At 37.2% G+C, this 17,673-nt stretch overlaps 1 protein-coding gene across 1 annotated transcript; it reads left to right on the top strand.

Annotated features, from left to right (window-relative positions):
* The first annotated feature begins 1,608 nt into the window (after positions 1-1,608).
* On the top strand, positions 1,609-16,912 carry LOC18435535 (uncharacterized). Its single transcript, XM_011625536.3, has 4 exons — positions 1,609-2,196; positions 3,917-4,013; positions 12,832-12,891; positions 16,372-16,912. The coding sequence occupies exons 1-4, from the start codon at positions 1,757-1,759 to the stop codon at positions 16,450-16,452; spliced, it is 678 nt and encodes a 225-aa protein (XP_011623838.2). The 5' UTR covers positions 1,609-1,756; the 3' UTR covers positions 16,453-16,912.
* Positions 16,913-17,673: the final 761 nt, after the last annotated feature.

Genomic DNA, 17,673 nt, shown 5'->3' with positions numbered 1-17,673 from the left:
ATTTTAAATGGAAAAGCTGTTTTAGATATAAAAAAAAAAAAAAAAAACCAAATTATATTTATTTTTAGTACAAGAAGATTACAATTATTATTGTCTATTAAATTTCAAATTAAATAAGTTACAAGTGTACTTATGACTAAACCAAAAACCCAAATTTTTTTTTTTGAACTACATGACGTAACTTAAACTATCAAAATCGTGCATCTAATGGCTAGTATTAACTGTGACCCCTTATAGTAAAGATAAAGGCTCTCATAGTATACAATCCCATGGGTATTTGTTTTCTTGAAATGGCTGCTTGCATTTGAAAGAAACCCAAATTTTTTTTTTTTGAACTACATGACGTAACTTAAACTATCAAAATCGTGCATCTAATGGCTAGTATTAACTGTGACCCCTTATAGTAAAGATAAAGGCTCTCATAGTATACAATCCCATGGGTATTTGTTTTTTTGAAATGGCTGCTTGCATTTGAAAGAAACCCAAATTTTTTTTTTTTGAACTACATGACGTAACTTAAACTATCAAAATCGTGCATCTCATGGCTAGTATTAACTGTGACCCCTTATAGTAAAGATAAAGGCTCTCATAGTATACAATCCCATGGGTTATTTGTTTTCTTGAAATGGCTGCTTGCATTTGAAAGTGTACTCCACCGAGTAGGCTATAATTTTGGGAAAAATGCATAAAATTCTAAAAAATAGACTTCATAGGCACTTTTTACCCACCCTAATTTTTTTAGTATATTTTTTTTAAAAATCAAGTTTTTATAGCAAATACTCCCAATACAAAAAGTTATTTATTTATTTATTTTTTTGACAAAAATACCATTTTCGTAGCTAACAAATAATTTTCGAATCCCAATAAAAGTAAACGCCAAACAACGGTTGTATATTTCCGGAGCCATCCATTGAGTCGGACCGGAACTATACACTGTTGGGCTGCCTATTCCAGACACAATTTTCAATTTTACTAGACCGTAGCTCACAAATGCCGGACCAACTCTTCCAAACTCCGGACCGCCATGATGAAGTGCCGGACCGCCATAGTGAAGTAGCTCACAAATGCCGGACCAACTCTTCCAAACTCCGGACTGCCATGATGAAGTGTCGGACCGCCATAGTGAAGTAGCTCACAAATGCCGGACCAACTCTTCCAAACTCCGGACTGCCATGATGAAGTACCGGACCGCCATAGTGAAGTAGCTCACAAATGCCGGACCAACTCTTCCAAACTCCGGACTGCCATGATGAAGTGTCGGACCGCCATAGTGAAGTAGCTCACAAATGCCGGACCAACTCTTCCAAACTCCGGACTGCCATGATGAAGTACCGGACCGCCATAGTGAAGTGCCAGACCGTTCCACATTAGTTACTTAAGCACCGGACCGCCTCTTCCAAATGCTGGACCGTTATGGTCCATGAGGTAAGGGACCGCTATGGTCCATGAGGTTAAGGGAGGGGTATTTTAGTTTCATTTTTTTTGAGTTGGAAGGTATTTTTGCTATACAATATGTTTTGGGGGAAAAAATTAACTTAGGGGTAAATTTCTCAAGTTTTATGCAAGTTTCCCACGCAGTCGAAGGGGTATATTGGAACGATGACGAGCGACCGAACGATAATACGCAGTGAGGAGAGACAGAAGGATATTTGCGTAATTTTTATGCAGAAAGACCCGAAAGGACGAAAAGACCCCTGGCTCTATTCTCAGTCGAGCGGGAAGTCAGAATAGAGGAGAGAGAGGCGGAGAGGGAAGGATGCTTACGTGGAAAGGGAAGAGTGGTCGTAAAAGGCTGTCTCTTGAATTCGCCATTGCTGTCTGGACGAAGAAGAGAGAGGAGATGGCTCCAAAGATGGCCAAAGCGAGAACGGCGACGCCGCTTCCATCGCCTCCTCGTAGGCTTACACGCAGCGCCACCGCCGCCTCTGCTCTCGTCGGAGCCAAGCCCACGAACAAGCGCAAGCCCGCCAAAGAGCAGAAGCCCGCAAAGAAATCCAAGACCACCGAAGAGTCCAAGTCCACAAGCGAGGCCAAGCCCACCAAAGAATCCAGGTCCGCGAAGCAAGCCAAGTCCACTGAAGATGCTGAGCCCACAGACGAGTCGAAGCCGACAAGAGGAGGCCGTAAAACCCGAGCGGACTCCCAGGAAGCCCAAGTCGGGCCCACTGTGGGCACGACCATCGTCATCGAGCGCTGGTATACTCCATTTCTCCTGATATATATGGTCGAGGTCTGGTCTGAGGTTGATTTCACTGCATTTCTTTGCTAAATAGTTATTTTCTTCTTATTAATGATTATTTAAAGCTCTGAGATTGATTTCTCGATGCAAGAAATGCTTTAGTTTTCTCAAATCACTGGATTTATTTGTTCAATGTTTATTTTCTATTTATTAATGGTTATTTGAGCTCTGAGCTTGATTATTAAAACAAGAAATGCTTTATTTATCTGAAATCACTTTGTCTCTTTATTTATAGTCATCATCTACTATTATTTGTGGTTCTTTGAGCTCAGGTATTATTTTTTGACATGAGGAATGCTTTGTTTCTCTTGAATCACTGTGTTTATTTGTTTATAGCCACTATTTGTTCTCATTTGTGGTTTTTTGAGCTCTGAGATTGACACAAGGGTTGCTTGTTTCTCTTGAATCACTTCGCTTCTTTTTTTCCAGTCCTAAGTTCCTCTGATTAGTGGTCTTTGAGCTCTGAGTTTGATCTACTGATGTAATAAATGCTTTTTTACTCTGAGTTTACTCACTGTGTTTCTTTTCTTATTGTAATTAACTAATTTTTCTTGGTACGTGTTTAGTTATTGTTTCAAGAAATGCGTTAATTACATGAAACCACCTTTTTTTTTTTGTTCATGGCCATCTTTTTGTGGCATTCACTCTGTGTTAATTTATTGGTGGTTTCTTGTGACACTCTGGTCAATGAGAAATTTCATTTATTAGGCTGTTTTCTTAGGATTTTGTGCAATTCATGGATATTTCAATTTGGATATCTGTCTCAAGTTTCAGCTAAAACTAAGGTCTGGAATGGTCTTTGGTTATTTGTACAGATATACCTATTTGGTTTAAAATAACCAGTCAACAATTTGTGCAAGATTTATGGGTATTTTTCACGGTCGTTTCTTGCTATTTTATTTAGGTCATATCTTTCCTCATTGCCAATTTTTTCAATACTTTTGGACATTTCATGTTCTTGCTGAAAAATTTCATTGGTTTCAGTTAAGACTAGGTCTGGCTATGGTATTTGTTCTTTGTTTCTGAGTTTATTTATGTCATGTTCAAAACATTCAGTAAACTACTCGTGCATTCATGGACAGTTTGGAAATTTTACATGAATAATCCTAGAATCTTTCCAGATCTGTTTATTACATTTTCTCCAGGATTTCCATTACTTATGTGTAGTATGTATTGTTGATTTAGTTATGGATGTGCCTAAATATTCAATGAATATTACACTTGTTCTGAATAATCCTAGAATCTTTCCATAGCTGTTTATTTCATTTTCTCCAGGATTTCCATAACTGATGTGTAGTAAGTATTGTTGATTTAGTTATGGATGTGCCTAAATATTCAACGAATATTACACTTGTTTTGAATGTACCTATCTTAGTTTTTTGTAAAAGAAAAATAATGTTCCTTTTGGTGATTTAGTTATGGATGGACATATATGTTCAATGAGCATTGCACCTTTAATTTGTTCAATTGGGTTGCATATGTTCTTGTTTCTTATTGGTATTGCAACTTTTATTTCGTATGGAACATCCACATTTGTTTTTGTTGTTTGTTGTTCATTTCTTTCTAATATTTTGTTTTAATGGGTATCTTTGTTCGGTGCGTGTTGAGATGCATATTTTACATGCCTTTTTATTAATGATAATAAGCTTGTTAGATTTTTTTACTTGTTTGATTTAGCACACAATGCAACTCCTTTAAGGAACGGGCATTGAAGGTCGAGAAAGGATTAAAAGAAGCCGTCCCTGATGTTAATGTCAAGATAAACCCAGAAAAGGTAACATTATTTTCTTGGTATCTTTGCGTTGCTGCAATGGTGGGATATGACATCCCAAGGATTCTACTTGCATATGTAGTTAATTGTTTCTTTATTATTGGTAGGCTATGTTCTATATGACTATATACTTGAAATTAACGAATAGAAAAATTGAGCATTTGAAAATTTGTATGATAGCTCTCTTTTGTGGCAAACTTTTTTGAAAATCTGATTAATTCCAAAATTGTAGAATTTTCTCTCCCTTGATAAAATTTGGGAATTTCCCAATGAGACCTATGGTGATGTATCACAAGTATAGAAGGCCAACTTAAATGCGCGAGCAGGTGGCATATCTGGCTGAAATTTTTCTGTCTCAATATGAATTTACATTCATTATATTGTTATTTGTTACAGTGATTGCTTTCTTTAATTGCATTGCATCTCAGTTCGTCATATAGTGAGTTGAGGTACTAAATTTGGGATAGTAGTTGGCAATGTGGTCTTCGCGTTGCTTCAGCCAATGAGCCTGAAATCTTTGGCTTTTTGACAAGGGCCAAGTGAAGCAAAGTGGAGGTTATCATTTTGTTAAAATATTGTATGGTCCCATGGTTTTAAGCCCCATTTGAGTACAAACCATATCTAGAACTACATGTAGGACTCCATGTTTTGGATATGTAACTTTCTCAATCTAGGACCAACCTCAAAGGGAAAAAAGAATAAAAAGTCATATGAATTTTATGTGCCTTAAAAATATATTGTCCTGAGATTCAATAGAGATCATCCAAATTTTTGGACGTTTAGATCTAAGTTTTAAAAGCCACAAAATGTATGCCTCTTTTTTATAATACTCATTTGGTGGTTTTAAAATGGATCAAATTTTTTTTGATAAAGAAACTATTCCTGTCCCCTTATTTTATCCGATGGAATAAGTGTGTAGCATGCACCCATGGGAGCACACTATAAGTGAATGTTAACATGTAGGAGATGAGAGAAAAGGTTCAGGTGTGGTATTTAACAAGCTGATAGTTGACAATGCGAGATAAGACAGTTGGCCGTTGAAAAACATGTACACCCTCTATTACTCATTGATCAAAGAGCAATTGTATGCCCTAAAAAGAGCAATTTTCATCATTTTTTTTCCTTATATTTTTGTAAATGATTTTAATATTTTTGAAAAACTGAAGCCTTTCCGGTTTGGCTGAAGTGGCAAAGTGCTTCCCTTTTCCTGCCAAACCAAAGAAGCCCTCCAAAGTGAAGATGACTAACATTGTTTGTTGGTTTTCTACATTCATAGCTTTGGCTCCTCTTTCCAACTGGTCCTGTGGATTACTATTTCATACGATTATGCAAAGAATATTGTTGCTTTGAGAGTCTTTTTGATCCTGCCAAATTTGAATTAGAGTATTTTATGTGATTTCTGTTGTGTTTGTTATTTTTAGGGCATGTTTAGCTCCAAATGAATGTGAATCTACATTTTTTTTTTAAAATGCAGATGTCCGTTTGTTGAATTTAAAAAAACTGTATTTAAATCTATTTGTGGTTCTGGGGAGTCTGGTTGTTCTCTTAGCAACTCATTTGTGGTTTGGGTTAGTTTTCATTTATCTCCCCTGCCCCTGGTCCTCATTGCCAGAACTCATTTTCCTATCTCGCTGGAATTTCCATCAATCATCGGATTCCAACTTATTCTAGTCCAAGAGAAAGAAAGGGGGTGCTGTCTGCGCAGTTTTGGAGAGAATGTGAAAATTTGCTGGCTGCTGCCCTCTTCTACATTGTGGCTTTCTATCACTCTAAAACTTCGTCCATTTCATTGCGATGGCCTCCTTCCTCCTACTCCACCACCAAAACCTCCTCCCAAATTTGCCCCCTGCTACTTCCTCATAACTCACTTCCATTTTCACCACAAATCCTTTCAAAACACCATGAAATCCTCTGCCGAAGTCTCCTGCATATTCAGCCTCTCTGCAACGTTCTCTAAAACCAGTGCCATCTCTACCCCCAAACTCATTTAAACTCACCATCATAACTCTCTGGTAGACCTTTTTTAAATTCACTGCCATATCGATTCATTCATCTTCGAAAAAGGACCAAATTCACAAAAGTAAAATAAAAAGTGGGTTTCAAAGACCAGGGTTTTTGAAGACCAATACTGCAATCTAAATTTTAGTTATGGATCCATACTTTGTGAACACCATTGATTAGTGTACCAAAACATGCATAAGATCCCGATGCCCTATAAGCAATGAAAATCTTAAGGGGTTGTTGTTCTTGTTGTTGCAAGCGCTAGAATTGGAGATCTTCCATTTTCCTCCCTTTTTTGTCTCTTCACAGGTAGGGGATGGAAGACAGGGAACCAAAGGTCGTGCTGTTGCTGGAGAGCATTAATTGCTTTGTCCCTGTCTTCTTTTAGGACTCCCTCCTCTCTTCATCCATTTCTCGCTTTCTAAAACTTCCTTTTGAAGGTAAAAGAGGGAAAAATTGTTTGGCTAGCTGAGAGCCTTGAGTTGCCAACTGGATGTCTAATTTTCACAAATGAAAAAAAATGAGGCCCAATAATGAATGAAGACCAAACCACAGATATAAGGCGAAAACCCAATTGGACTGTTTTTAGATTTTTACAAACTAACTAATAGGCAAAATGCCTCCACGCCATGGTTTGGGATGGCATTAATGATTAGTCCCATATTTTGTTTGGGCTACCATGAAGTTTCAATTTCATTACTTCTCCTTGGGTTGTTATGTCCTTTCTTTGGAAGATATATACCCATTTGCATGGAAATTTACACTAGAATGGCACTTGTTTTGGCCTGTACTCCCTTTAATTGACTTTCAAGGGAAAATTCTATCTGTGGAATCAATGTGATAAAAGTGCAAAGCATCATAAAGGAGTATAAGGATATTATTTTTTATCTGACGCTCCTAAGATGAGTATAAGGATATTATTACCATGATTCTTCATTTGTACTTAGTATTTTGGCAATAGCTAGAGACACTAGTCTTTGACCATTATTCATAAAAAGTTCTGGTTATTCCTACTCACACACTTCTTCCCATAGTTATCAAAACTGCGCTATGCACCTGCATTAATGCAGATGCGCCCTGAGGTGTGCAGAATACACCTGTGTATGTAGGTTTTCACGATATATCCACATATGCAGCATTATCATCCACATATGTGGGTGGATCACGTATATGTGGCTCACTGCTAGTGCTCGGAAAAATGCCCACGAGCATTGGCATTTGTGTCAATTTTTCCTGAGAAGGGAGAATAGGGTTTGGGGGGTATAATAATCCCCCCTCCCCCCCCCCCAAAAAAAAACCTTGGGACCCTTTTTCATGGTTCTAAGGGGATTAAAACTTGGAAATTGCATAGTAAATTTATATACCGAATTTGAAGTTTTTGTTCAGAGCGTGTATACTGTGCTCTACTCCGTAGCTCCAAAAACATATTTAGGGAGAAAGTTTTTGGTCTCAAATTTTGGGAACCATATGAGTATTACTAAATGATTATTTTCAAAAAAAAAAAATTAATTTTGGGTTTTTTAAAACTTCGATTTAACCCTTCAAAAATTGGACAGTATGTAGTCAATCTTGAGGCATTAGTTTTTTCTAATATATATAAAGTTTATTTCAGAAAATGTTTTTTACTGAGATTGGTCTATATATTATATAGATCACATGTCCAAAATTTGAGATCTAAAAAATATCGCTAGCACATGTTTTGCCCAAGGGAGTAAATGGATAGTATCCTTCTATGGGAGTAGGAAATATTTTCGCTTCGTCAAAATTGGGGGATTCTTTGGGGGATGAATCAAGATTGTTTTGGGCATTGTTTTGAGGGTTTTTCGGCAATTACAAAGTAATCCGGGATTTCAAGGATCGAGGAGATTAAATCCTTAAAATCAAAATTTCTTTTGATTTTGGGTTTGATATTAGAAGTTTGCAACCTAGAATCAACTTTTTTTATGAGTTTCATTTTCTGGTATTCTTTTACTTGAATAGTTTTTTTATCTTCTTTGAATAACAAAGATTCATCATGGATATTTTCAAAACTCAAAAACCATAAGGATCGACATAATGTTTTTTGTGCTCTATACTGAGAAAATTTTAATGAGGGTATTTTTGGCAAAAGGAACATCTTACCAGTATTGCTAGTAATGTAAGGGCATTGCCCTAAAGCAACCAATGAGATTGGAAGAGAGGTTATAGGATACATGGTTTGCCAAAAAGAAAAGGAATAAACAAGAGCAATGATCCAATGCAACGGTTGTATCATAGTATAGTGCAACGACACTTCTAAAAAAACCATGTTTGTGGTATTTTTATGACCCCAAATTTTGCACACACACTCTCTTCATCTCAATAATCAATCCCCAAAAACAAAAAGTTCAATTTGAACTTTAGATATGGTCAAAATGAGTCCCCTCCAAAAACGAATCTAGACTATTCATTTTGTGAATTTCAAGAACTTAGCCTTTATAAACTTAAAATCATTTTTTTTTTTTAACAGTGTTCATCTAATGATAATAAAGTCATCCAAAAAAAATGGAAATGGAAATGAAAAATCCTTCTAAGGCCTAGATCTGAGCATCTCACCAAAATGAACGCTCTATGTTAATTGGGCTAAAAGAACACTTTTTAGGTTGTGTTTTCAATTTTTTTTTTTTTTGTGATTGTTCATTGCAATGAAAAGAGTGTATATTTCAAAATTTGGATCGAACAAATGGCCATAAGCTGGTTTTTTAAGGTTGGTGCATCATATTACTATACAACGGTTGCATGAAATCATTGCCCAATAAACAAAAGACAAGATAGCAATAAAGCAAAAGAATTGTTGGAAGAGATTCAAAAATTTAAGGTATGAAGATGTGTATGAAGTTGGAAGTGGGCACAAAGCTATAAGAGAGAGGGTCATACATATTGTTAGCACCAAAGTTTTAAAAAGCTGACCGGCCAGTGCCTAGGCTGTCCAGGAGGACTGGGCGCATCGCCTAGGCCTAAGCGGTCAAACTAGGCGAACATCCCTGGGCGCCCGGGAACCTGCCTAGGCGGCTGCCCAGGGTGGAAATGCGGCTCTTTGAGGGTATTTTCGGGTCATTTTTTTTAATACTAAAGGGGCAAAATTGTGGGTTTTAGGTTATTTGAAATCTAAAACCCATTAGAGGTCATTTTAAAGAGAGAAAACCCAAAAACAAAAAAAAAAATTTCTACTAGCCTAGGTTATGGGCGCTGGGTGCCCACCTAGGCGTTGGGCGGCCTGGAACCCCCCGATCGCCTAGTGCTTTTTGAAACACTGGTTGGCGCTGTTGGGCAGAAAAGATCTCACCCTAAGGGCTCAACAAATGTATTCCAAACTCCAGACCTAGACTTTGTTGGAGAGGATATTAAAATCAATACAAGAAAGAAGAAGGGAATAAGGTATGTTAGTGTAATTCTATGTAGTTTTGCCAAGCCGGTAATTCATTCAATACCATGCGTCTTGATAGCTTCAAGGTTATAGTTGAGGCATTGGGCAATTTGGCTTCGTGCTTAAACCCTCTTAATTTAATGAGCTCAGGGATTCCCTTTTGAAAGAAGTTGCGTAAGATGCGAAGAAAAACTTAAATTCCCAAAGGGGAGGGTGGAAGAAGTATGGATTTACTGTCATGTGTGATGGTTGCTCTGATGGAAGGTCTCTGCATATATTTACATTTTGTTCAATTGTTCCTTGGGGGCATTTTTTGTGGAATATGCCTGATGATTGGACAAGGCACATGATGCAACTTAGTTGAGTTGATGGATGAGACTGTAGACATGTGCCTTACTAAATACATAATGAGATTGTAGATATGTGACTTTGGGTGTTCAAGGCCCTCATCCTCGAACACCACATGATGAACTATATTACACAGTAAGAGTGGGTGTTCAAGGATGAAGGCCTTACTTGGTTGGATGTCGAGCAAGCTGTGGGGCTGAAGAAGCCGTAAGCCTAGCATTATATGTAGTTGCTACAGATGAGAGTTGGGTCCTCCTTACTTCTAGACTGAGGAAGAAGTATATGTGGACGAGAGGGATCATAACACATATATTTAGCAGTGATTGATGAATTAGGGCTTTCTAAATGGATGAAAAGTTTCTCCATTTATGCAATCTGTAACATCAGCAAAATTAGCGTATAATTGATATATTAAGACTTTCAAAATTGAAGATTCTTCCTCCACTGATCAAGTCTGACCGGTCAGGTAAATAGAACAGTGCAATTCATGGATGAGGGCTTGCAGAATGTGATATGCTTTCTTCATTTTTCGACTTCATCTAAATGTAGAGGTGAAAATTGAAAATTAGGGCTTTCAAAATGGGAGAATCCCTTTCTGTTTCTCTGATTGGCTTCATCCTTCCCACATGATGAACTATAGATACACAATTAGAGTGGGTGTTCAAGGATGAAGCGCCCTACTTGGCTGGATGTGGAGCAAGCTGGGGGGCTGAAGATGCCTCGAGTGCTAGCACTATATGTAGATCGCAACAGTTTAGAGTTGGGTCCACATTAGTTCTGGACTGAGGAGGAAAAAGTATAGTGGACGAGAGGGGTGTTAGCACAGATTATGATGGCCAAACAGCCTTGGCTTCGGTCATGGGAGATGCACATTATGGATCATAGGACTTATGATTGAGATTTCAAGTGTATTTATTAACTTTTTTATTTTTATGTCATTAACATTTTTGTCTTTGGACTGATGTGAAGTTCTTGTGCTTGTGAAGAACTTGTGGTCTTTAGATGTTATGTCATGACCATTTAGCATCTTAGGTTTTGGCTACCCGTTAATGCTAGTACAGCCTACGATGTAACTGTAGCTTGATTTGCTAGATGATAATATATTTTTGGGGTGTGCTTGGTTGGTCGCTTGGTAATTCATGTACAAGTTATTGGATTTTAATATTGGGATGTATCACTTTATTTTACATGTCAATTGCATTATTCTCTTGGAGAATAGATACAACAAACTCTACTACTCTACTAGGCTATCAGGCTGTCATCGACTCTACCTGGGATATATTAGGGATAATTACTAACTTAAAATGCCCACTTCAACTTTATTCACCTTTCACATATTCATGTTAGGGATGGTATTGCCCCACAAGTTGTGGATGCTTAAAAGGTTCACAAGCATCTCTTAATAGTTCAGATTGAACCAGCCTCATCCAAAGATAAAAAGCAAATTTTATTTTTTAAATTTTTAATTTGAAAATGATATTAATATGAAATTTTGTTTTAGTTTCATTTTTATAAGGAGAATTTAATAAAAATAGTAAAAATGTTAAAATAAACTGATCAAAATAAATTTAGAGGTATTTTAGTCATTTTTTTTGAAAATATTTTTTAATTATTTCTATTTAATTATATTTATAAGAATCCAACCCAAAATTCAGAAAAACATACCATTTAAATAAAAATAAATAATAAAATACTGAAATTAATTTTTGGCCTTTAACTAATGGCCATGTAAAATCTCAACCATTGGAAGGGGCCTATGCACCCTTTTACCTGTTCACATCATGTGGACGGGATACTTTTCCTTCATGTATTCTATGCATTCTTGCATTTTTGTGATTTTTAATTTGTTTTTTAATTTGTTGATTGCTTCAGATATGTGGCTACATTGGGACCATAAAGGGAAGGCCCTAACAATCAAATTAAGTCGCACATCAAAAATTCACTAGAAGAGGTTATTTCGATGCCCAAAAATCCTCAAGTCGATCATGTCGACCTCAAGATGTATGGACACGAGAAAAAATAGATTTCAAATATTGGAAATAGTGCATCCTGTAATGCATTTCTAGACCATCAATTTTCAAGTTTTTCAAGTGTTTATAGATCTGCTCGATCTACTCTAATTTTGAAGCTTTAAATTTTATAATTAGAAATAAAAATGATTTTTAAGGACGTCACCAAAATTTTCAGTACTTAAACAACATCTTTTGACACTATTTGAAGGTGTGGCTTACTTTGATCGTTTAGGGCCTCAGCCTTATACAAACCACACCTTATATGTGTGTGTGTGAGAGAGAGAGAGAGAGAGACAGTTCATATGAGAGCTTATCCCAAATCTCATTATTATTTTTTTCTATTGAGAAAGTTAATTCTTGTTCTACCAAACTCTAGGGATTAAAGGATATGTCTTTCTAATTTCAGGCATATAAACGTTATCTGCATGTGGTTATGGGCATTTACTGTAAATGCCATGCATTTAGGTCATCACCAAAACTTTCTATGAATCGGTTTATAGCCCTGAAAACTTGTAGAATCTGGGAATAATCTTAAAACTGGACTTCAATGTGCATTTCATTGCGACATTCTCAAAATATAGAATCTGATGGGAGTGGATCGTAGTCATAAATAAATTCGTGTTTGCATGTTTTGCACGTGGAATTTGTTTACTTGTTTCATCTTCCTTACTCCAGATAAATGTCATTGAGTTTCAGATTTCTTTCTGGGAATTCATATATCCTCAAGTTGTTAATGGGGATTTGTCAATGGAAGACTTCTATTCAATGTGAACTTTTGGCTTCTTGTGTTTTTATTTACTGTTGGGCCCAAGCTGTATCTTGAGTTTGGTTTTATGTTGTGGTTTCCAGATTTAAGAGGGGGAACTTTGCTTTAGTTGATTATTACGAGCAATGGCTTAGCGTGTTCTGTTGAATAGTGTGTTGAGGTGTATTTGCTGCTAGATCCATCTATGTAATTGTCCCTTTTTCCTCTAGCTGAAAATTTATATAAATAACTCACATATTTCTGTATACATTATGGCATGATTATTTAATTATAATTCTTTGGAGGTTGATTACTTCAATTGTTTTGCAGCCAAGGAGAGGATGTTTTGAGATTCGTGATGAGAATGGCCAAATTTTCATTTCACTTCTGGTAAACTTTTTTCACATTTTCACATGTTCTAATTTTGTAAAGTTTTCAATAGAGCTTTTGCTGAAATTTTTACTAGAAGAAGATACTTTGGGGATTTCAACCCTTTGCTCTTCGTACCTCCTTTCTTCTTGGCTTTTGCATCTTGGTAAAGTTTACTTGGATTTTTATTATTTTTCCTTTTTCTTTTTTCCTCCGTCATCAATTTCACCTTATCTTGTGATGAACGGGGTAGAAGGCTTGGCAAACAATGATTTCTTGAAGATTGCCTTGTTAAAATAGATTTATGTGAGGTCAGGACTCAGGAGTAGCCCTCGGTTGAAGGTTGGCAACAGGAGTTGGTGTCATTTTGGTTCAATAGATGTCTTGGGGATGCCTTTGTCCCTGTTGGACACTCTGTATTTCTAGTAGTGGAATGGGGTTATTTAAAAATACGTGCATTTGTTTTTACTTAATAAGTGGGTTAAAGTAATGGCCCTGACCATTGAATAGAGGATGGCCAGAGATTGCCATTTTTCATTAACTGACAGTGGAAAGAAAAGGTACAATTTCTAAATAATTGGTTTGTCCACACTGGGCCTTAAGAGTATGACTTTCCCTGCATTTGTGCTCCAGCCAATGGTTTGGACTTTGTCGTATGACACTTGAGCATGGTTAAGAATTTAATTTAGATTTTCTCTCCTTTACTGGATTAATTTAGGTTGTCTAACTTACCTGATCTGTGGGCCCAGTCAGTTTTCTGGGATGTGAACTTTGTGGGTCCAAAACATTCGAAAATAGTGGCATTGGCTGAGATCAAGTGTAGTAATTGTTAGCATACCATAAGGCCGATTTGAGCTGGGAAATCACATGTGGCCCATAATTGGGAGGGAGTTTTGGCGCTGTCTATATGTCTTAGAATGTGTAATGATCCTAGGTGGTTTAAGGGCCTAACTTTCCGTGTTTCCATCACCCAAGGGTTTTGGGGCGTATTGGTTAGGTACCTAACATTTGGTATCAAGGCAACCACTGCGACCCGGGTTCAAATCCTAGGAAATGGCTACCTGTGTAAAGGGCTACCTATGGAAAGGACTACCTGAATAAAATCAAAATGAGAACCAGCATAGATTGAGAGCCGTCGAGGATGTCAATCTTAGGAAAGTGCTACCTGTGGAAAGGGCTACCTATGGGAAGGGCTACCTGAACAGAGTGAGAGCAGCTATAGACTGAGAGCCTCCATAGAATGAGAGCCGCCGAGGGCGTTGACTGTGCAACGTGGTAGTATGTAACGATCCTAGGTGGTTTAAGGGCCTAACTTTCTGCTTTTCCATCACTCAAGGGTTTTGGGGCGCATTGGTTAGGTACCTAACAGAATGCACCCATTAGTGCAGACCAAGGTTCAATTACTTGGGACAGGCTCTTGACTCAGGTAACTCGAGCGAGTCTTAGTGAACTGCCGAGGACGTTGACTGCGCAGCTTGGTAGTATGTAACAATCCTAAGTGGTTTAAGGGCCTAACTTTCCGCGTTTCCATCACTCAAGGTTTTTGGGGTGTATTGGTTAGGTACCTAACAGAATGCACCCATTAGTGTAGACCAAGGTTCAATTCCTTGGGTCAGGCTCTTGACTCAGGTAACTCGGGCGAGTCCTAGTGAACTTTTACCTGAGTAGTGTATGAGCCCAAAAACGGGATAAATAATAAAAAATAAATAAATAATGGTTAAAAAAAAATGAGAAGGCAATGCTTAGCTTCAAATCTTAAAGATTTGAAGCTTGAAGACGCAAAGTCTTGGCTTCGGATCTTCAAGTTCCTAAGCCACTTGACTTAAAAAAAAATTGAGAAAGTTTTCACTGCAGACTTTCAAGGTCCAAAGTCAAGACTTGTTGAAACGGCATTTGGATCTGAAGTTATTTTGACAAGACTTGACTTTGGAGTTTGCACCATGAAGTTTCAAAGTCATACTGACTTCGGACCGTAAAGTTATGAAATCACAATTGCTTCAGACAATGAAGTTCCAAAGTCACAATTTAAAAAAAGAAAAATGGCTTGACTTCAGACCACAAAAGTCCGAAATCACAATTGGGAGCTGCTATCTGAAGCCATTGTCTCTTCGGACCTTGAAAAGAAAGGGTTGTCCTTAAAAGACAAAAACTTGTGGTGATTTTTATTAAAACATTACTTAAGAGGAACATGAGCTTAAATTTCTGACACTTCTTTCGTCAGCTCTTATTGAATTTTTGAGAGTCGGCTGACTTCTTTTAATGCAATTCACAACATCGCCAAATTTGGAATATTTCTTTACCCTGTTTGGGTGTGTAGCTAATTAGCACTAAGGTTTTATATGTGTGTATTGAAGTGAGGACTGAGGAGAGAAGAAATAGCAAATACTGTGATTTCCAGGCAAAAAAAAAAAAAGTGAAAATGAAAGCCATCTTCTTGTTGAGCTGCTTTGAAAAATCAGGGGCTTGAGGGGCTCCCTTGAGGAAGTCTAACCGAGATGATCTAGGTAATCAGTCTCTACATTTGCATGTTGAAACTTGAAACCCTGCGAAAATGTGAGTTTTGTGTTTTGAAGGTTCAAATTTAAGGAGAAACTTCCATTAACCTGCAATGAGCTGAACAAGAACAACAAAGGCATTGATTGTGTTGATCAATTCTGTGAAGTATGTGTCACTCATGTGATTGTACTTTGGCACAAATGCACGAGTAATTTTCATGCTAGATTTTATAGATTTAGTTACACAACAGGCAATGCATACTATATGCCAATGGATTATGGAAACAACATGATCTCTAGGTCATCACATTCCATTGAATAATGGATGAATGATAGAGGCGGATTGGGACCCACCAGAATGGGACACAACCTTCATTGGTGGGTCTTACCCTCCATCTAAGTCTATTTCCATGGGCTTCGATGACCCAGTGAACAATTTTTTATCCATAGTCTATTGGCTTAAAGTATACCCGAACAAAGTTCCACACAGCCTGAAGATATCACTGCAATTTGATGTTTTTAGAATTACACTGCCCATGCTTATAGAAGTCACAATATACATTGTATGAAAATTCATGTTGTCTGGCCTGGTCCGTATATTCTAAGTCTGCTAGGTTTGCTTTTGATGATGTGGTTTCACTTTACCAGATGTACATGCTTACACTCAAAACCTCTCAAGTCTTTTTTAAATTAAAATATTTTAACAATAGGAATTGTATACTATGAGACCATTTATCTTTTTATTACAAGGAGGTCACGATTACTTTTGGTCATTAGATATCAAATTGGATAGCTTGGGGTGTATCTTAAAGTTTGAGAAATTTGTTTTTTGAACAGAGTCTAGTCAATGACGTTCTTGCAACCTCCTAATTTGAAATCTGATGTACAGAAAATAAATAGTCTCTTTGTATACTTTTCCTTAACAATTTCATGTTGTTGTACTCATTGTTGGCTATTGGTTATAAGTTGATAGTATAAATGATTGACCAGAGCTTCTCTTCCTCAGAGTATGTCTCGGCCTTTCAAGAAAATGAAGGATCTCAATATGGATGAGGTTGTTGCTGACATAATTAAAAAGATCAAGTGACCCTTGATTTTGTTTGACATCAGAGCTAGAGGCTGGTAATTTTCTGTGAGCTCATTTGGCACAGAAAATGATGCATTTTGGGGATCAGTCTTGGGAGAAACGAAGGATATTATCGATATGGGTATGGCATCGTTTGTTTTGTTTTGGGTCGAAGCTCTAATGGTCCTGACTTCTGAACTGTGGTATAACTCTGACGGGCATAGTTCTATCTGATTCCTGATACATTACTCTGTAATTTTGCATTTGGATGATGTTTGTCTGGTAATTTTCATTGGCATCATGGGAAATGAATTCTGTACAACTTCTGGGCAACTGGTGACTGGTTTGGGGCTGAAAATTCATCACATGATGACTGTGATTCAGTGAAGGATTATGTGAAGTTCGAGATGGATGGCATGAGAGATTACACTGGTTTTTCCAAGTGAAGAAAATTCATGGCATGAGTTTCTTTTTTTGGGTATATGCTCCATGATGAATTAACTGTGAAGAGAGAGAGATGTCAAGAGAGAGAGAAAGAGGTTTTCTAAAATTTTTGTGAATTCCCGTTTATTCATCGAGCTAATTTTTCCATGTATTTCTTTCCGTTTTTGTCTCTGCAAAGTGTTCATTGTAAATTGAAAGATGTGCTACCCGAATTTCCAAATGTGCCCCCATTAGATGTTCCCTGCTGCTTTTGTCAATGTAAATTGTGAAAATGCCTGTGTAGTCTCCATTGTTTTTTATTATCTTGAATAAAGGGACAAGATTTGGTGTTCCGCATCTATACATGGTCTCTTGCCCGAGGCACTATGATTTTTTTATCTGCAAGTTCTATTTATATATCTACTTGTCCCTGTGATTAATTGTGAAAAAATGATCTGGGTGTTAGAACTTGCTATGAACCGATCCCCCTCAGAGATTGACTCGGGACTTTGCAAGGGATGATGAGGACCGGTCATTTGAGGGATGACTGGTCATTTGAGGGATGAATGGTGCCGTTCTTTTGAGGGGTGACGTAAAAGTCGTTTTCTTTAAATTTGTGCTGAGGATAAATCAATATGATTTTAAACCTCAGATCGACATGCTTCTTTAAGTATTGGCTTTGGGTGGGAGACCAATGTCCCCAATCAAAACTTTCTTGAAATATTCAACCTTTTACCCATAAATACATCTAAAATATGTGATTGCCTAAATAACCATGATTTTTTGAAGGGATTTTCTAAATTAAGTGGAAAGAAGAGA

This window comes from Amborella trichopoda, chromosome 12 (assembly GCF_054954075.1).
Source record: "Amborella trichopoda isolate Santa Cruz 75 chromosome 12, AtrichopodaSantaCruz75HAP2 v2.0, whole genome shotgun sequence".
Classification (NCBI taxonomy): Eukaryota; Viridiplantae; Streptophyta; class Magnoliopsida; order Amborellales; family Amborellaceae; genus Amborella; species Amborella trichopoda.
The sequence above is the reverse complement of the archived record's forward strand: the minus strand, read 5'-3'. Positions and strand labels throughout refer to the sequence as shown.

What these genes read in the sequence shown, in the direction of transcription:
- LOC18435535 (XM_011625536.3), top strand. Translation starts at nt 1,757, where the DNA reads ATGCTTACGTGGAAAGGGAAGAGTGGTCGTAAAAGGCTGTCTCTTGAA. An exon ending in TCAAGATAAACCCAGAAAAG is followed by an intron (nt 4,014 to 12,831) that starts GTAACATTATTT and finishes ATTGTTTTGCAG; the next exon opens with CCAAGGAGAGGATGTTTTGA. An exon ending in AAATTTTCATTTCACTTCTG is followed by an intron (nt 12,892 to 16,371) that starts GTAAACTTTTTT and finishes TCTCTTCCTCAG; the next exon opens with AGTATGTCTCGGCCTTTCAA.